Genomic DNA, 21058 nt, shown 5'->3' with positions numbered 1-21058 from the left:
GTTGCTCCTTATCTCAGAGAAGCTGCATTACCCTGGACAAATCACTCTCTCTTCCAGCTTTGGGCTTCACACCTCTCACAAGTGCCATCACTGAACTTTCCCACATCCTAGGAATTCCTGAGGAGGGTACATTTTGAGACCACAGGTATCAAAGGAATGAGGAACATGTAAGCATCTAAGATCAGAAAACTACACAGAAAACATTTTATCACGTGGCCCCAAAGCCTGTGCTATTCTCCAGTCTGTAAGCAAAGCTTGGTTTTAGTCCATGTGTACCCCCATTGAAGATATTGCTGCCTTTGAGCACTACACACATCATCCACAGAACCTTAGAATTCAGCAACTGATTTATTGTTGCTCTTGGTTTAGCAACTGTCCCAGTGTGTCATCATAACCAATAAAGGGAAGAATATTTTCCAAAAATTAAGATCACTATATTCTGGATTAAAAGGCAGATCCTTGAACACAAAACAGTCACTTTGTAAAATGTAGCTAAGAGTAGCAAGCCAAAAAATTTCCCTTCCAAGAAAGCCTTAAAAGAGATGGAAATTGAGAAGATTGCTTCTTCAGTTGGCCTCCCTCACATTTTCAATAACATAGGAGCTCAATTAATGCAGAACTAGGAATCTCTATCTGTTTTCCAATGAGTTTTCCCAAATCCCTTAGGTAGTGAAGAAGCAGATTTATATCATATAGTTTAATTGAAGCCCAAAAACCTCAAAACTGAACTTCATAAAGTGTTAATCATATTATTGAAATAACTTGAACTACAAATAAAAACAGTTTTTATTTAATTTTATAATGGAACCAGCACTATACCCTTATGGCTAACAAACACACAGTTAAGAATTATTTTATAAATCCCTGAGTAAAATCACCCTGAATTACTGTCCTAGTTACCTGACCTAAACTGTAAGTACAGGAAACCCAAGCAGATTGTTGCAAAACGTTAATCCTATGAAATTTCTAGGGTGAAGGTTAAGGGTCAGCCCTTAATGTTATATGTGTCTGTGAACAATACATTAGACTGCTCTTAATATCTCTAAGAAATAAAAGCCTAGTATTGTTCTTCAGTGGATTCTAATGCTGCTATCTTGGATTATTTTTAGCATCATCCTTCCATTGTTATTTCCTGGCTCCTAAAAACATGAGCTGAGTGGACAGTTCAGTAATTTTGAGAAGTCAATGCTTTCAGACAATGCTAATTTCAAAGCCAAGCAGCTTCCTCAGAAAAAATAATTATCTTTTTTAGTATCTCTGTAGAATTAAGGATTGCACATTTGAGCTGCAAGTAAATAGTTCTATTCTCTTCTTGAAAAAAATATGAGATCAACTGTTCTTTATTCTTGTGAGGAGGACATTTATTCACTTAGCCTCACTGCCTAAAAAAATTCAATACCTTCAGTCTATCCTTCAGGAAGATGGACAGACACAGAAGTAATCCTGGGTTATCAGAATATTTTCTATTCAACATCTTAAACCACAAGGTAAACTTAAAATAGAGGAGAGGGGGAAATCAATCTCACTGCAGTTTCCCTGAATCACACCAGAGTTTTGTTGTAAGTTTGGGCTTGTTTTTTAATGTAGCTGTTGTCGAAACATTTCTAGTAAAAAGATGGAATGGTCTAAGAAAACAAACAAAAAGCACCCCCACAGAACACCAAAAACTAGAATTCAGGTAGAGTTTGCGTTCTTAATGGAAGGCAACAATGCCAACTAAGAAAATCCTTTCTTTTTAACTGCAAAGGAGATTTAAGTCAAAGAACAGATAACAAAAGCTTAACATGGGCACTTGATTCTGAATTCACCAAAAATTTTTCACATAAAGAGGAGATTTCCTTTTTATAGAAAGAGGAGATTTAACTTATATTTATTAAATTAGTGCAGAGATGTGCAGGTATATTGCCCAACTCCCTCAAGGTGTGTGTGAGAAGAAACAATCCTTGCTGGTATGACACAGGAAAAGAACAGTCATCCTTTAGTCGAGTACGGTAAACAGTGTGTGTTTAAATTTAAAATTAAAAACAATTGAATTAATTTACTCCACTGGAAGAATACAGCAAGCAGTTTGTCTGCTTCTCCCCAGGAATCTAATCCGGCACATCAGAGCTGGGAGTGAAGAGCTGTAATACCTACAAACACCATCTTCTGCCTGACAGTTGAGAGAGATTGTACTCTTTGCCTGACCCTTTTAGCTCTGCCAAAATAATTAGCAAGTGACAATTCAGTTCAGAGTTGCAAATTGTTGAGAAATACCAAGCTGCTGAAACAAATCACACTGGCAATTCGACAGGCAGCAGTAATCCTCTCCAGCCTTTACTCCACTGCAGAATTTGAACATGCTAAATGATCTTATATATCCTCTGGCAGTTGAGAATTGACCACCAACTTGTTTCTGTCTATGTGTATCTCACTATGTTTGACAGCTTTACTATGAGCAGCTCTAAATAATATTTAATATTAGCCATGGTTAAGTTTTAATGTTTTAGTCCAAGGCAGATGAGAGGAAATTAGGTCATCATTTAGTTTTTGCTGCAGAAAGATTTTAAAAATACACTGAGGAAAAGGTAAAATAGAGCAGTGGGGTTTTTTACAGAGGACAACTGGGCTTCTGGCTGCCACAGCTCTTGGGGTCTTTCTGGGGAGTCTTACAGGTTGCAGGGCAGCTGAATGACCACTCTCCTGCTGCTCAGGGCAAAACCCAACCCAAGGTGTGCTTGTTACAACAGCCCTCTCTGAAGCAAATGCTACCTGGGATGCTCTGAGGGCTTCAGGCTGGCAGGAAGTGTCCTTGGCAGCCCTGAAAGCTGCAGCCAGCTGGATGCACTACAGTTGCATTGAACCTCCTGAGCCCGCTCAGCAACCACCTGGGCCAGGCAAGAGAGTCAGGGCTCCAAAAACACAGCTGAGAGCCCTCAGGGACTCCCTGCTCTGAGGAAGGAAATCTGGAAACCCCAGGGTCACCAGCTGCAGCACAGGCTGCTCTCAGCAAGGCTGACACAGCCAGCTGAGTTCAGAGCTCAGACGTCTCTCCAGACACATCTGACAGGTGCCAACAGAGCTCTGAGTAAAGGCAGAAATATGTCCAACTCCTTCCCAGACTTGTTCTGAGAAAATTCTCTCACTTGCATCAGAAAAGAAAGTGTTTGCAGAGGCATTATTTTGCTCCACTACCAGTGTCTCAAAAGGAACACAGGCTTTGCATCCCTTCACTGTGAATGTATTTGCACAGAGACAAACATATGAACTGCACTCATGCTTTATTCAGAAGCTATGAGATCCCTGCCATAGGTGTGTCCGGGACATGCTATTCACACATCTCATGCAAGGAGGTACCAACTTACTCTGATCACAAAGACCCTGTGTTCCATAAGATGGAAAGCAAAGCTAAGAACTGTTCCTGGTTGGGAGATATCTGACATTTGCTGCACATGCTGGAACAGGCTCTGCTCATGTAATTTGCCATAGATCCAGTGACCATCTACTTAAAATTTGTCTCTGGAGCATAGAGACTCTTCACAGCTTGAATTCCTAACATGTAAGCTACCCTCATTAGTGGCTCAGATTTTGCCATTTACGCATAGAAAACACCTGAGCTTTGCTAGTTTTTATCAGCAATCCAGACTGAAGACAGTGGCTTCAGAAGCACAATCATTACTGATGTCACTGAGGAAGATAATTTCCTTTAAAATTAATAACAGTTACAAGTAGGATAGAGAAAACCTGAACACCCAGTTCCCAACCAAAACTAACAGTTTCCTCATTTACAACATTGTTCAAGAGACAACAGCATTGGGGGAAAAAAGAATTACTGAATTGTAGTGACCCAAAAGGAAGCAAAATGAATTACTGTAATTGCCATTGAAATAACAAAACTAAGGCACTTTCAGAATGAACTGGGTGCTGAACCCCAGCAAGAAGCTGTTGTCATATTCCTAGATTATAAATATGCTCTCTTTGGGAAAGAGTTCAATGTTTCCTTGGCACAGCAAAGCACAGAGCTGAACTTACAGATTATTTGCACTTGGAGATAACTGTGCTTGACGTTTACTTGGAGACAAGAGTTTTTTTCAGATCAAGACAGAATGCTCACTGCTCTATCATAAGAAGCCCCAGTACTCCAAATGGCAATGGTGACAGTTCACTGTATTCCTAAACTCTACATCTGGCAGCAATTTTCTGAAGAATAAGGTCCACAGCCCTTGGAAGCACAGTAAAGCATTCAGGCATGCGTTGAAATCTTATCCAAGCTCAATAAAAAGTGTATTCTTTCTACTGAGCATAAGGTTAATTAGATATTTCCTGAACAGAAGCACTAATTGTTCTGTTCTCTGAACCTATCTTCTTTGATGAGACACATTTCATCTCCCAGGGAATTTTTAAGAAGCAATCCAGCTCTGCTGTCAACTGTGCTTATATTATTAAATTTGGCACATATCTGATGTTGTCATAAGGAGAGTACTTTACTATTAATATTCTCCTGCTTTATGTAGACCACATGAAAACTGAACTGAGAGATCTCTTCTTTCTAAATGTAGCTGAAGGATACCCACCCCTGGCTGGATGACACTCACATCTTCAATTTGCCTTAGCTCTGCACATTGTTCAGACTCTTAATGACAGCTACTGATAACCATAGAAAATTATGCCTATGAGCTCCTAGCCTTTGTGAATTAGCAAAAAGATTAATGATAGTAATTGGCTCTCTTATTTGTCCTTTGCAATAGGTGCATAAAAGAATAGCTGTCCTTAAACTGCAAAAATAGAGTAGTCAAAGTTTATATTCTAGCATCATAAATTAAAGACAATTCTACTTAAAATCACCAAGGAAAGCAATACCTTTGGAATAGTGTTGGAAAAGGAAATAGGCACCATTACTCACTTTGATATGTAAGATGTCATTTATCTAGTGCAGACAGCCCTGACGTCCCATGATTGGTCAAGAGGAATAAAAGCTTCTTAGAAAGGAGTTTTTGTGACACAATATGGTCAGAAATTAACATGCCAGCAGAAAGGAGACAGTTTCAATTTCCCAAGTCAAAGTGCTTCAAGAGGATGAAGCATTAGCAGAGAGTGGACTTTCCATACCTCAGTCTGGAGACATCTTTAAACATGGTCTGGTCATCATCCCAGAAGGATGATTACCAGTGTGTTAAATATTTTAAATCTGTTGAAGCAAGCTTGCCTACAGATCTACATCAAACTCCACATCCTTTTCTTCATTCTATCAATTACTTCTGTCATATATCAGTAGATTCATTAATTCATCTTTTTCCCTGACCTTAGTTGTATTCCTTCCTTCTAGCTGGACGTGGATGCCGGAAACACAACTTTCTTTCCCTATGCACCATGCACAACGTAGAAGATCTGATCTTTCAAGAGTGTGTAACAGATAAGCTGCTTTTTCTGAGTAGCAAAGGAGTGGTGTCCAAGTACCAGGAATAAATACTGCATTTGGATTTCTGCTGGTGGAACCCCATGCCAGACCACGTCTCTCCCAGCAGATCTCAGATTATAGACCTAATTGAAGAGCCTATGCTGAAAGTGGAATAAGATTCACTCTGTTATTGGATTAATACTGGAAATTATGGGGAACACTTGATAAAGGGCATTTAAAAAAACAATCACTGCATCATATCTGGTTTCCAAACTAATTCTTTAAGTCAGGAGTTGCTGGGTCTTGTCTTGAAAACTTTGGTCCGTTTACTTACATTTTTCAAAGTCTTTCTTCAAATGCTTGATTTAAGAGAAATCATTGGGAAAGAAAGGGTTTCTATCTTCTTAGCAGAACAAATATGTTGGCAACTTTAGGAAGAGAGATAGAGAAATCCCAGACGAAGTTAAGTATTTGAATTTCAAAGTAGAAACTGAACCATAATCTCATCTCACTTCCAGCAGTGCTCCTACCAGGCACACAGCTGGATGGAGGACACCTGCTCATGTCCTGGGAAACAGTGGAAACACAGATCACTGTGACATTACCTTTCCATCAATATGAACATGAACAGAATTTAGTGCCATTCCTTTTCATTTTATCAACAACTGAACAACTAGTTTCCCTTAATAGAAAGCTATGAATACTGGCCACTGAAAGTCTCAGAAGTTGCTCACTCTACTCTTTGAAACAGAACAGTAACAGTGAGCTTGTGGATATTTTCCCCATCAAGTGTCCTGTGAGTCAGCCACATAGGCATGAGTGAACACTGTCAGCCTTTGTTCAAGAGGGCTTTATTTTCCAGAGAGCAGAGGAAAGAGTGTTTAATTAGTTGCTCTGCTCATGATTCATACATTAATAAAGCAGAAAGGTATACTTTCATTACTCATTGACTTCATATTTCAAAGGCCCCATTCTCTCCTGTGAATTCAAATTAATTGTGCAAAGGTAAATCTGCCTCCTCTGCAGGAACTGCCCTGGCTTTGTGCTCCACAACCACCTCAACTCCCAGGCCCATAGTCTGCAGAGTGACAAGAAATTTGCTATTTGCAATCAAACCACAAACTTAACATTAAGTTTTCAGCATTCCTCCCATCACCAAGGGGCAATGGGAGAAGTCTATCCACTCTTTCCATACCTTAAATCACTGCACCAGGAAAGGAAGAAGAGACATAGCAAGCTGTCAGCAGGGGAGAGGAAGGTGGATGGAAGTTACTGGATCCTCAGAGTCAGATTTTCTAAAGCTTTCTCCATGGAAACTCAGCCTCACCAATTGTATGCAGTCCCAGCATGCACATCCCAGTCTCAGAGGACTGTCCTGACTTCTCTACATGAACCCATTATATTTCACTTTCTCATTTTTAAACAACTTTTTATCTTTATCAAGTAATATGAAAAGAGTGGACAGATGTGTTTCCTATTTTGTTTTGAAATTGCTATTTTCAACTAAAAAATGTGAAAAAATTATTATTCCAAACAAACATTAAAATATCATAACTGAGCTCATAAAAAGTTCATTGTAAAGTAAAAAAATCAAGCAAATTAACTTCTCCCAGAAAAGCCAACTGGACTTTTCCCATATGTTGAGTAGGGGAAGGATCCACCCCTTATTATTTTGAAGGAAGTAGTGACACAGTTTTAAAGTTCATTATGTGAACAAACTCATCCAAAATACACAGAATACATTCAAGCAAACTAACTTAAAATGAGATCTTTCCCAATTGTACATTTTTTTCCCCCAGATGATTCATCCAGCACAGCTGACTGAACAATTCTGTTAATGTGTGAGCTGAATAACCAGTTTGATTGTTCTGGCACTTCTGAATGAGACCTGTAATTTTTTCTCATCGCTCACCCAGCTGTTCTGCTGAACACCATGTAACTATCTGTATATTCCAGAATGAAAAATTACAACTCTGGATTTTAAAGCTTATTAATAAGCATGCACTGAAGGTGACAAAAACTGTGAATCTATATGAAAACACTATAAAAAAACCCCTAAATTTCTCTATGCAAACCTTCAGTTCCTCCTGAATTTTTTCTTCCTCCAGTTTGGCTGCTTTCCGATCCTCCATTTCTATTTTCCATTTTTCTGCCACTATTCTGGCTTTTTCTTGAGCCATAGCATCACGGAATTTCTTTGTTATTTCAGCTTCCTTTTGTCTCCTTCAGAAAAGGATGTGAAAACAAAAATTTAATGCACTAATTTTCTTAAATTGAGGATCAATGCTTACTCACTGGTTGCAATAAATAATTAGCATAAGACTTCATGGAAAGATGCAAGCAAAGAATTAAAATGTATTTAACAAGAGACCTAGCACAAATCATATTTGAATAAACCATCCAGAAAGCAGACAATTTACAATTTCTGATAAATTATTAATTAAAATGGCACTTCTAAGTTAGACAAGTACTTCTTGGATGTCTTGAAGTCATACCTTATATTTTTCTATTAGTCTAGCAAAGCTTGGTTGGGAATTTACTGTCTTTCAAATACCAGTAAAAATGTCTCCCAAATTCTTATGCTAGACTATTTATTCATACTGACAATGTAAAAGGAATTCAGAGGACAGGTTGAAGGTTTCAATCCCTGCTTAAGTATGCAAGCACTCAAAGCAAGAATAATCTCATATGAAAAAGGATAACATAGAATAACCTGATATTAAAGAGTCACTTTTCAGTGCTGCACTACAAAGGGAAGTGTGTGAGGCAGGTGGCCTAATTTCTAACAATATCAATCATCAAAACACTTTTGAATCTCCCCCAAACCTGGAAGAGGCCCTGCTAGAAACAGCCGCATGGCACTTTGTATAATGAGTTTTGAACTGCTGGAATAAAAATTAATACAAGCAAATTGCAAATAAAACCAATTTCCAAAAGGATTTTGTGTACTAAGCCCCCATTGTGGGCTCTGAACTGTGATATAACAAACATATCTAATTTAATCATCTCAAAACCAGACTGCTTCATTTTTCTTTATTTGCAGGCTGGTTAATTGCTTTATCTAAATTCCCAAGAGAGAAAAAGGTTGGCACCACTTTTTTTGCCAATAGGGTTTTTGGCTTTCAATATTCAATAAAAGCAAAATGACATTTTTAACAAGCTGAAAACCTGACAAAGCAAGTGAAAGCAAATGTTCACAAAACATACTTACCAGTTTTACCCACCATTACCTCCCACCTTTCCACAAGGTCATGCCTCCCATTATGCCAAGTGGACCCTGAACTCAGACTCTTAAATCCTCACCATAGCTCTTCTGCCTCCTTCTGTGCCTGCAGCCTGGCCCGCTCTGCTATGAGCTCCTCCGAGATCTGCTCGTAGGGTTTGTCCCCCGGGGCTTCTCCCATCACCCAGACCCAGACCTCACCGTCCTGGCCCCGCAGCCACTGCACGCGCTTGCCGTTACCTGCAACACCACCGAGAGCACACCACAACGTAAACGCCGCCTCCAATCCTGCACAGACAGACATGAAAGGGTGGGAAACCTGCAACTTAGAAAACATTAAGCTTGCCATTTACAATTTGGAAGAAAACATCGCTCAGAGGTCCAAAGAAATCTTCAGATCTGACCAAATCATGTCAAATGCTAGGGAAAAAAATTAAAAGGTTTTCATGCTGAGGATTACGCAATCTTTAAAGACTCACTCTCCTACAAAAATAAAAATTATTAATTCAGGCATGCATTTCCCAGAATTCCAGTATTATAATCCCTTTTTAATTGCTATATCTGCTCATTTCACTCAACAACAGATGAACGAAGAGTGTGGAAAAAGAGATGGGGCAAAACCAATAACCAGTGATATTATGTGACTAAAAATGCTTTGTGCACAAAGCACAGTCCAGTGTTGAATTAGAGAAACTTCAAGGGAAAACCTTCAAAGAATTCAGGAATTTCCTGCTCACACTGTGTGAAGCAGGAGTTTCAGGGAGTCTGCATGCTCAGAGCATACCACTCAGTGCTTCAGAGCCTATTCTTGCTCACAGAGGCAATTGAAAGGGATTAAATTTCTGGTTCAGTTTTCATGACACAAACTACACAAAAATCTATGGTTACTGTGTTGACAGAGTGATTTTAAGAGCACCACAAAAGGCCTGAGACCTCTTTACAAAATAGACTGCATTTGGTGAGCCATCAAGTACAAGAGCCAACTGTAGGACTACAAAGGACACTAGATTAGATCCTACCTGAATCCATTTTAATAGTTATTTAGATTACCTGACTTCGTGTGGTTTGGTCTTTTCCTTCTGCTTTTATAAATACAACTGTCAAATATTATAAGCATTTTGGAGATTCATAATAAGGAATTTGTAGAAACACCTCTTATGCATCAATTTTTATGTTTAATTTCTTGCAAATTTCTTGCAAAATTGTCCTCCACAAAAGGAAATTCTGCAATAAAGACCATTGCCAAATTAACACTGCATTTATTTCAAAGAATTCAGACTACAAGGCCTTAAAGGGTCAGCAGTTTGCATCATTCCCTGTATATTACGGTCCCCTAGATTTCAACCTCTCACACAAACATTGATATGAGAAAATTGTGCATCACAAAAGGAAACTTCTAAATCTTTATCTTCTAAAAGAAATCTTGTCTCATTTGAAAACATGGTGAAATGGACAGAGTACCATTTTCCTAAGGATTTTTTTTCCAGTGTTCCCATAAGAGTTAAAAGAAACCCATCCTATTTGAACAGGCAGGCTTCGCTTCCACTTTTCCTCCATCTCTCTCTAGCACCATCAGCTTAGCTACTCTCACCTTCAGCTACCACTTGTTCTGTGTAAGGACATATCCATTTAACCGGATTAAGTTTCCCAATGCACAATCAATGAAGTGTTTCTGACATCCCAGGCTGAAGGCAGAAAACTGCAGGAGGCAGCGGAGTGGGGCTGTTGACAGCAGCAATGTCAGCACCAGCCCACACTCACAAGTGTTGACAATCCAGACTGAAGGCAATGAATGGATCAGATCTCACCACGAAAGCTGATATTCTATATCAAATTTGAAAATGTAATTTATACGAATCCCCAGTGTTGGCCTAATGGTACTAACTTCAAAGAGGGGTGGAAATTTAAGCTAATAGCGTTTTCCTTCAATAACTCTCAAAAGCATTTGCTTTTTCACAGTCTATCAGATTATGTCTCAGGTTATAACTGTGAATGTATTTCATTGTGGTTCTTATTCTGTACATTGTGTTCCTGTCAACACAACATTTATTTTGAACTTGTATTTTTTGGATACATCATTAGAATACCATCTGCTGAGACCTGACTGGCCATATCACTACTTGCCTGCAAGGTTTTCTCCTACTACAGTTCCTAGTAAAGTACCTTGAGGAGTATGGAATGAGTACTCCCAGGAACACTAATTCCATAAAACCAAAGGCAGGTTTTGTTTTAAAAGCACAACATGTCTTCTTTCTTGTGAGGAATCTGAATATCCTAGTTTCTCTCCTTTATTTAGTACATTAAAGAAAATGTTACAAACAACACCTGTTCCATTAATTGATCTGTACCATAACTGGTGGATACAAAATACTAGTCCAGTTCTGAGACAATTTCACTATTTCTATTCATTTATGAGCTTACCAGAGGGAACCAGGAATGAAAAAAAAATATATAACTTTTCAGGTAAGCAGACAAATTTTATCTTTGCTTCTCTCAAGGTTTTCTGTGCCAAAGGGTTATTAATGTGTTTCTCAGAGGCACAACTAACCCATTGCAACCCAGCCCAATAAAACAAATAGCTGATTTGTCAATGTGTCTTGAGAAATTGTTCTTTCTTCTTTTAAAACAATGGATCTTTTTTATAAAGTTCTAGCCAGTAGATGAATAAACTCCTTTGAAACCATCAGTATTGTTGGTTCAGCACTATACACATACTACTGTATATGCATAAAGTACATGTTCAAATACAGTCAAAGCTGAAAGATTTGTGTATTAAACAACGTGGCAATTTTAACCTTCAGCATTAAGCAGATAGCCCCTCATATATATATATAATTTTTAAATTATTTGGCTTGAGCAAAGATGCCTTAATTCAGATTTTTCTCTAGAAGAAAAGAAAGCCTTTTCACATCCAACGACTGAATTTACTTCAAGAAATGACTCCCATGCAAACCTTCCTTAAACCTCTGCTCCTATAAAGCTGCAGCTGGGCTTTACTGTACAATCTGATCATAAAACTCAGATTCTTAACAAATAATAACATCAAAAATGAGTGTGCAGGAAAAAAAAGAACACCTCAGAGAGAAAATCCGGCACTGTGAAAGCAGAATTTCTGCCATACAAAAAGCCTCTGCGGCCTGCAGAATCACATTCACAGTGAGAGGGTCAGCTTTCCTAGGCTAATGATATTTTAAACTGCAGAACCTATGGCAAGATCAAGAAAGTCCAGAAAATTATTTCCCCTAGTACTTTTAGGAAACTGGTGTTGTCTGCTTTGCAAGCAGAGAATTACTACTATTTAGGGCTGATTATTACAAAATAATTCCTGCTTTAAAATGCCTGTCAAGTATTAAATTTTTTCTGCAAAATAAGATGTTTTGTTAATACACTACTTCCAAATGAAAGAGAAAAACATACAAAAAAAGAAAAATTCAGCTAAATGTAAAAGGAAGAGACAAGTCCTGACTAAACAAATTTGAAATGTAGATAAGAAGGAGGCAAGAGAGCCTCATGTTTACTGGTCAGCAGTAGGCTTCTGAGCCCAGTCACAAAGCCTAATGCAGAGTCAAGAAACAAAAATTAAAACTCTTGAGCCCCAGTCTTGTGCCTTGACCACAAAAGTACTTTGTTCTTCTTGGAGAGACTGTGACAGGCTGCAAATAATAACCTTAAGGAAGCAGTGGATATCAAAGTTAGTCTGGATTGGACAGTAGAAGTGGAAGTACTTCAGAAACAAGCAATGCTTTATTAGGAAAACCTACTGAATAATTTACTAGGTCTTTGCCATCCCTACTCTCCCACCATTTTTCACCTAAAACAACTTTGTAGCCCCAAAAGAAGACAACATGTTCTTTTCACCTGAAGCTCATCCATGAATTAGTATCTCACATGGAGTGCCTCTAAATCTACACCCATACTGCTTTGAGGCCAGTAAACTGGCTTCTGGCTCCCTACTCCAGACAAATGCCAGGTCAGAAAATGCAAAACCAGGTCTCTCAAATTTGCAGCACAAAGGGATCACAGCAAAAACTTTCTCGGAGACCTAAAGCCAGAACCAATAGCAACGCAATTTGTACATATAAATGCACACAATCAAAAATAAGACCAAATCATGTTTTCTATTTGTCTGTTATTTGCACAGCCAATTCTGTAACAGCAATGAAAGTTTAAAACAATGCCCTAGAGAGCAATTGGAAACTCGAGCTCTCACCTATAAGAACAACGAGGCTCTGCCAGCAGCACTCCTGATCCCACCCACAGAGTGCTGGAGTGCTACCAGAGCTGAGCCATGGGGCACCACAGGCTGCTCTGGCCTCTGAGCTGCCCCAGGGCCAGCAGGGCATTGTCACCTTGTCAGTGCCATGACATTGCCAGGGAGCACCAACACTGCCTGGATACCTGGGGACAGAGACAAGCACCAGGACAGGGAAGCCCAGCTCAGGCACACTGGGTTCCAACCATATCAGCTCAGACCTCCACGCTGTATCTGAGTCATGGAACAAACACAGACACACTCCATACACAGCTCTGGAGACCAGAGCTCCACACTGCCTCTGCCAGCTGGAACAGAGGAGCTGACCACTCACTGGGTTTAGGAGTTTCATGGGTTCTTGGCCTCCTTTTTTACATCTCTAAATAAAAGTGCTTTGGAAATAAAGGCAATTAGAGCAAATAGAATACTACTGGAGTCAGCTTCCTTTCTCCAAGCTTGGTCACCATTGCTTTAACAGTTAGAGAATCCCCAGCAGCCCCCATTTGTGTCCATCCCCAGTGTTTACACAGGAGCTATTCCAAGGGGCTAGAGGCCTGATTTGGTGCCAGGATTTGGTGCCAGGATTTCCATCACCCAGTCTGCCTGCTTAGTCCAGTAAAATGACAGAGAGCACCAAGCACCCTCCTGCCTCTGTGGTAGGAAACACCACAGGGCATAAATTCAGAAAATTTTGTGATCACTGATTTATACTCTCACAACCACAGGACAGCATTCAAATTCTGCTGAATGTTGTACTAAAGAATCTGCTATTTCCATGAACAGCCTTGTTTCTCTGGGCTTCCCACCATAATTCTCCTGCTTGGAAGCTACAAATCTCTGCAATAGCAATTGACTGTCCTCCCTCAGCCGCTGGGAAGCTTTGCAGTCACACAAGTATCTTTTGACTCTCTACAGAAAACATCTCTATTCTTTATTCTCTCTGGGCTAGAAAAAACTCCTGAAATTTCTTAGGCATTTGAAACAGGCTGCATGTGCATTAAAAGCTGATCAGCCTGATCTACTTTTGCCATGGAGAGCTAAACCATAGCTCATGGAGTTTGCTGTGTTTGTAGGGTTTTTGTTCTTCTGCAATTCAAATATCGGGTATACTCTGGTCTAAGCACAATGTCCTTTACTTGAGATTTCTTGGCTTTCCAAGCAAATTATTTTTTATGGCTTCTTTCAAGTAGAGGCTTGAATTTTGCTAGTCTGCAGGGTAGATGAGGTTCCATTCACAGTTTCATTTAGCTAGAGGACATGTGTTAGAAGCTCATTGATTAGGATGAAAATGAGGATGTGAGCTTTAGACTGTTCTCAATTCCTTGAGCTTAGCCAATATAAGTATTGAATTATGTTTCTTTTCTTTTTTTTACTAACACACAAACAGAATTTCACTTCTTTCTAAGGAGAAAACCTAGGAAATTACTGTGAATGTTTTTGAGAGACTATTCAAAGGACAGAATGCGCTTCTCAAAACAATAACTGCTGTAAATCCATTAAAATATACAGAGAAGAACTAGATGGTAATGAGGAAAGTAATGAAAATAACATCATCCCACAATAAACTGAAGATCTACAATTAATTTGTGCTCTGCCTGTGCTAATTCTATGCTAGGGAGCATAGAATTTCTCTCTTCCCAAAACACCTTCAAAAAACCCCTTCATTTCAATTCTTAGAAGAATGGGGGGGAAATTCTGCCCCTGACATTTCAATTTACACACCTTTGAATTTCAATACTGTGTTATGTGCCTTTCCATTGAGGGGAGGATTTGCAAAGGCAGAAAGAAATTCAGCTGATGACATTAATATATCAATGAGGGTTTCAGGATTTCAGCATTGCTGAAAAATCAGCCTTTTATGGCTCTCCAGCTGCTTCCTGATCATATAACAAACTCAATCTTCTGTTTATGGAATTACAGCCTGTTACCATGGAAATAATTATGCTGCAATAAACCCCTGCAGCATCAAATAAAGGAAGAGTGACTGAAGAGAGCAAATATTAAGGGAGGAAGCATTTACTCACATAGGACTCTGGTAATTAACAAATGTAGCAGGGATTCTGTACACAACACTCGAAGGTAAGTGGGTTTGCATGAGGACATGGTATGTATATATGTAACACACACACAGGGGTTTGCATGTTAAAAACCAAAAAGAAGAAGAAAAAAGAGACACAGAAATAAAATACCATTTAAGCTGCATCTGCCCAGTATGTTCCAAACAATTTTGTGTCTCCCTGGCCAAGGCACACTGTTACATGTAACAATTTTGGCCCAATTTTGGGGCCAAAATTGTTACCCAGGAGGTAACATTCAAAACTCTTTCTTTAAAGACATTTTTCTAAGTCCTTGTACAATCTTGTCTGTCTATTTAATGGCTGACCCTCTCACTGTAAACAACATAAAAATATAGGTAAGCATCAGAGGAAAACTGAAGGTTTTAAAATCATTCCCATCAGTATTGCTCATTTGAGATTTCTTTTCTTCATTAAAAAATTTCAAGAACATAGCACCATATTTTCTGATTCTTCATCCAAACTGAATCTTGTAAAGTGCAAAAGCTATATAGAAGGCTTAGTTTCTCTCACAGACCTATCACAAAGCTTCCAGGTTTTCCCTTTGAGAATAAAATAAAACCAAGTCTGCATGGCAGCTTCATGGTCTGATGGAAACTCAAAGCAGGAGGATAAGGGTTCTGTGTCACAGAATGAACAGGGAGCAATGGATCATTTTCTGTACCAGGCTCTCCTGATTAATGCAGCGTGCCAGGTTTGCACTCAACCCTTTGTCAGGCACACAGGACCATGGAAGCAGGGAGAACTGTACCCTGCAGTGAGGCTTTTTGGCACCACAGCAAACAAGTGGACTCAACGGTTATTGAACTGCCATCAGTGTCTGGCTAAATCCACTGCTGACTTGAACACATTGAGTTTTCCTGTACCTTCCAAATCCTGCTCTCAAAACCTGGTTCCTTTGTCCTTGAATGTTTTAGTCATTTATGTAAAAAAATGGCAGAATCAGCAAGAAAATATTGAATTAGCTTGGGCATATCCTATTCTCCCCTTGGCCACAATTCTGCCCTCTTTCCATATCAAGTATTCATGAGTTTGCAGACAGTCACCACCTCATATCATTACTGAGGCACGGTATGTGGGAGAAAGTCCAACACTGCTGCATCCAGACAGGCAGAGGAACACGACACTGCAGAGAAACACAGCAATGCCTTCCATGCCAGAGGCTCACTAAGCTAGCAGCCTCTCTCAGAGAATGCCTGATGTCAGATGTCTCAGGGAACAGGAGCACTGAGGATTGCATGTCTACAGGAGAAGGCCTCAGGTAGGCAGCAATATTCTGCTGTCACTTTTCTGCAAAACAGAGAAATCAGCTGCAGGACAAGATAGAAAATGGAAAAGCACAGACTTATTGCTGATCATAGGACATGAGTGAAGTCCCTCTGGATTTGTTCCATCTGGTGCACACCTAGGTCATCCAGCAGCTGGAGGTCTCTTGATAGCCCCAGGTTCAGAGAACTGAGTTCAGAAGCTGTTCTCTAACCCTACCTCAGCACTCAGCCACACCAGGCACAGGCCCTGAGCAGCTCAGTTCTGGCCTAAGGTACAGAGCATAACAAAGCTGCAGCCTATCTCAAGCTGCTCTATATTGTGAGTGTTACATTAAAACTTGTCCAATGACTTCAAATTAGGTGGCTCAGTACCCTAACAAAAATGGTTTTAATGTTCTTGCTCCTGTTCTCTTGTTACCTTTCCATCTATATCTGAATTGGAAACAAAGGACAGGACTGTTCAGAATTCAAGATCACATAATGCCAGTAATTTCAGAAATACTGAGGTCTGATGTCCCTGGTTAGATCCATATCCAGTGATACAGAGAAAGAGACACTGAACACTGACAGGAGCTTGTCTCCACAGGAGATAAAATCTTAGCTAAGTATTTCCAGGGTCTGTAGAGGCCTGAGCATAAATAAGGAATACATTTCCAAGTTCAAAGTCAGAAAAATGTCACTGCATGTCCACCCACTGAAACACATGCTCACTCACTGGCCTTCCTCTGACACTGATGTATTCTCCAGCCATCCACTTGGTATATTTGAGATACTTGCTTGCAAACAGCATCATCTATTCTCTAATGACCTTTCTAACACAAATGTCATTTAGATAGATAAATTATTTTCTAGCCATGCTGTGATAAGCCTACCCTATTTTCTCCTAGCTTCTCCTGTTAAGGACAGGTAAATAAGAGCATTTACAAATAGCTCCCATCTGAGCACCACAAGCTGCAGTTCACAATGAATAAATGGCAGAAATAACTGCAGCAGGCCAGCATTGTCTCCCCTCCCACATGACTGTCCTTCAGCTACCTAATGCTCAATAGTTTTTGAGATCTCATTTTGGGAATGCTGACAGTTCTGGATACTGCATCAGTGTCAAAACCGAAATTGGCAGGGCCCTCCACTTCCTCCCAGCTCAGCTGTAGTGGCTAAAGAGCTCCTGCCTAATCACACAAATATGTTTCTGTGCAAATTGCAAAGCTGCCTGTCAGTCAAATCTCAGAATATCCCAAAGGATCTTGAAATTTTGAGGACACTTCTCTCAGTGATTTTAGCACAGTAGGAACAAGCAAACTGTTTAATTACAATGAAGATATGTTCCTGAAACATCTGCCCAGGAACAATTTGTAAGTGAATTGAAGGTGGACCTCCTAGAATTCAGCTCACCTGTGATGCTATTCCAGCACCAATCAGCAGTCATTATTCAATTAAAGCTACAAAAGGTTTCCTATACTTTGAATAAGCTCACTAAATGCTGTCATTTTGGTGGGACCCATATAATGCCCAAATTCTACTAATAATTTTAGGCAAGGTACAAAAAGCAAAAAAAAAAAAAGGGAACAATTTATTCCGTATAGGAATAAATATAAAGGAAATATTTCATTCTGAAGTGATGTTTATGCATTGCTTCCCTTTAGACATCAATCTGTGTTTTTTAATTGGCAAAGAAATTAAAACCATTGAATAATCTGAACACATTTCATTCACCCTCAAAGTGAAATAATTCCTTCAACACTGACTCATTCTGATACTAATTTCAATTTTAATTTTTCCTCAAGACACAAGGAACCAAACAATCCAAATAAAGAAGCAAGCACCATTTAGCATTACATTTTGCAGGTAACTAATATTTTTTTAGAAATTAGGAATAAGACTACTTAGATGGGTGCACTATTTGGCTTGCTAAACACTCTCAACAACTTAACATCTTTTTTCATGGTTTGGACTTGTTTTCTAAATGGCAAATTTCATAGTACTGAATAGGACATTTATGGACAACCTGCATTCAGTGGCACTGCTTTAAAAATGCAGATTTGGGGCCTTTGTTAGTTAGTTTCCAAACAATTAAGAATGATCATGTTAATGAGCATTCCTTAAGTCTGAGGATGATTTTAACTCTATCACAAGGCCTTTCTGACCTGCAAATGCCAATCCTTTTGCCCCCAGCTCTGCACTAGTGGTTTCAGTAAGACAGCACACTTAAAACACAAGAACACTTCATCCTTAAGTCACCATAGGAAATCAAAATTGAACTCACAATCACTGCTTTGTTTTGAAAAATCTAATCCTTTTTCTGTGCTGCTGGGTGCACACATCCCACTGTAGCTAAGCTCCTGAATCCATGGGGAATTGCAGCAGCTGGGGTATAGAACTCTAGATCAAGCAGAAGGCACTTTTCAGAGCATTTTAATTAGAGAAGTGCCCATTAACAGCTTTTGTTCAATCTCATCATATCCATCCCAAAGAGATGGGAAGAAGTTTTCATATGTGGCTATTCAAACATTGAGGAAAGCAGAAGGATTTGAAAGGCAGTGCTATAAAGATAATTCCAGTTAAATTAGTATAAAATTATTTTATATAAATGCTATGTTGTATTCTCAAACAACATCCACGTTTTCAGAAACTCAGCACAACATTAGCAATATTGAAGTCTCACATCTATTCCACTCTTTCAGGCTACAAAGATATCTACAAACTCAGAGTAACTCTTGGCCTAAAAAAAGTAGCAAGAACATAAAACATGTCATGCAGCAGAGTCAAAACCAAACCTACAGGTGAGAAAACTCTTATCCCTCAGTTTCAAGGGAATAAAGAACATGTAATTGGGGTAGCTTTGCATTTCTTGGTAGCCACTAATTTAAAACAGGAATAAAACCACTCTACAGTCTACACTGTGTAGCATGGAAAGAAGGTCTGGAAATTCACTTAGATATTAAGGGCAACTTAAAATTAAGCAGTGTCAAGGTCCAAAAAATGCTGATGTCAATTGTCTTCAAAGCAAAAAATATTTTAAGATAAAAAAAAATTATTGTCATCTACTCTGACCCCTTGAGTCTATAGGCAAGACTAGTGCACAGTAATTACTATTTTATATCCATAATTTGCAGTTGGCTTTTTCATCTTTTTTGTTTTAAACAAGAAACCATCTTCACTGAGAGACCATTTAACATCACATTGTGGAGCTGTGCAGTTGAAATCAGTTACAAGTATCTGTACATTTAATGATCAGCACACCTGAAAGGAGTTATATTTTCCACCTCTGGTGCACATCAGTTCATGAAAGTAAAAAAATATTTCCAGCAGAACCAGATGTCTGACTTGCAAATCTGATTCCAATAGTTCTTCACTACAGTTCTGAAGAAAGTAGAAATTTCCTAACAGTGGGTAAAAGTCAAACCTAAGCAATACCTTTAATTGGCAATTTAAGAAGGTAAAATGGAAATGGGTTTTTCTGAAATTTAACTCAATGCCTATTTGTGACTACCTTTGTCAGAGCAAATATAATCTATAGGGTACTCTGCTGCTCTCCTTTCTCCTATTACTTACTAATCAGAAAATTACTTACCCAGAAAATGGTCTCCTGTAGTAGGAAGCTGAAGGTTTAATGTATAATTTATATATGGAAATGTAGGTGTCAACACTGACAATTCATCAGATAAATATTTTTTGCAGTTAGAGTTTTCTCTATCTGTCTCCCTCAAAGAATGAGTATGATACAGATTATCTCAATGATGTGATGTTTTGGTATGTGGAGCTGAACTGCATTTTTAATTTTTTCTCAGCTACAAATCAATCAAAATGAACAAGGCTTTTGTGCTGTATGAGAGAAGCTGTTCTGATGCCATCCTTCTCAAGAGGGCCATTCGCAGTGAGAGCACTAACGTGAAAAAACTAAAAATTTAACAGAATGACGTTTTCCAACATCCACCTTGCCATCTCTGAGGGTCATTTTCAACTCTTCTATGGCCAGCTAGGGTGTTCTGGTCATTCCCCCCTCATTTTAAGGCTACTGTTGTAACTTAGTCCAGTCATTCCATGCAGGTCTGTGCTTCAAGTGAGTCTTGGAAAATCGTTTTGCTTTGAAGCACTTTTTCTAATAATAGTCTTGGAATTGATAACTATCTAAGGGACACTTTGTAAGGTTCAGAAGCTCTAGATATTTCAAGTCTGAGAACTGAATCCAGCAATGTCTCTGTATTGAGGTGTTTCTACCATGGGTGTCTTCAAACAAGCAACATTTGAAATGGGATTGCAGTCTCATAACCATTATAGAGCTTTCTCAAAATCAGCTACCAGAAGTTATAAGAAACTTTGAATATTCAAGCTTTACTAGATTTAAAGATATGATAAGATCTTTGGCAGGGAAATGAGTGGTTTACATATCTCTGTGACATCTCCTTGTTGAGTGAGGAATCACTGCAGTTACATTTCCAAGATGAAAAGGTTTTCTATGTTACACCAGCCTAACAGCTTCATCTTATGAATGGAGGAAAGAGCTGGAAAGGCACTAACTCAGAGAAAAGAGCAAGAAATTAAGTATTTCTGTTTACTTGAAACCACTTGGACCCAAGGCCAAAGTTGGAAAAGACATTTGAAGAAGTTATTTTCTGATGTTTCTTCCATCACTGCCCTATTTGCTTTTCAAGTCAACACACACATTCAGCATTCATAGCAGCCTCTGGGTGGAGCTCCATATTTTAACTACATATTGCATGCAAACACATTTCTGGATTCTTCTCTTTGGTTTTGGTTGTTGGCTTGCCACACTATTGTCCTATTCCCTAAACAATCTCTCGGAGACTATTTACCAATGCAGTTGGAAATTTAGTCTCATATAGTATGGCTCTTTTGGTGTTA

General features: G+C 39.0%; 1 protein-coding gene across 1 annotated transcript in view; it reads right to left on the bottom strand.

Moving 5' to 3' along the window:
• SH2D4B (SH2 domain containing 4B) overlaps nucleotides 1-21058 on the bottom strand; it is a 56979-nt gene that overhangs the window by 35240 nt on the left and 681 nt on the right. Inside the window, exons 2-3 of the mRNA XM_036385868.1 lie at nucleotides 8681-8840; nucleotides 7453-7600 (exon numbers count right to left, since the gene is read on the bottom strand). Of these exons, the coding sequence (XP_036241761.1) occupies nucleotides 7453-7600; nucleotides 8681-8840 (308 nt within the window). The remainder of the gene's footprint in view (nucleotides 1-7452; nucleotides 7601-8680; nucleotides 8841-21058) is intronic.

Source organism: Molothrus ater, chromosome 8 (assembly GCF_012460135.2).
Source record: "Molothrus ater isolate BHLD 08-10-18 breed brown headed cowbird chromosome 8, BPBGC_Mater_1.1, whole genome shotgun sequence".
NCBI classification, from domain to species: domain Eukaryota; kingdom Metazoa; phylum Chordata; class Aves; order Passeriformes; family Icteridae; genus Molothrus; species Molothrus ater.
The sequence above is the reverse complement of the archived record's forward strand: the minus strand, read 5'-3'. Positions and strand labels throughout refer to the sequence as shown.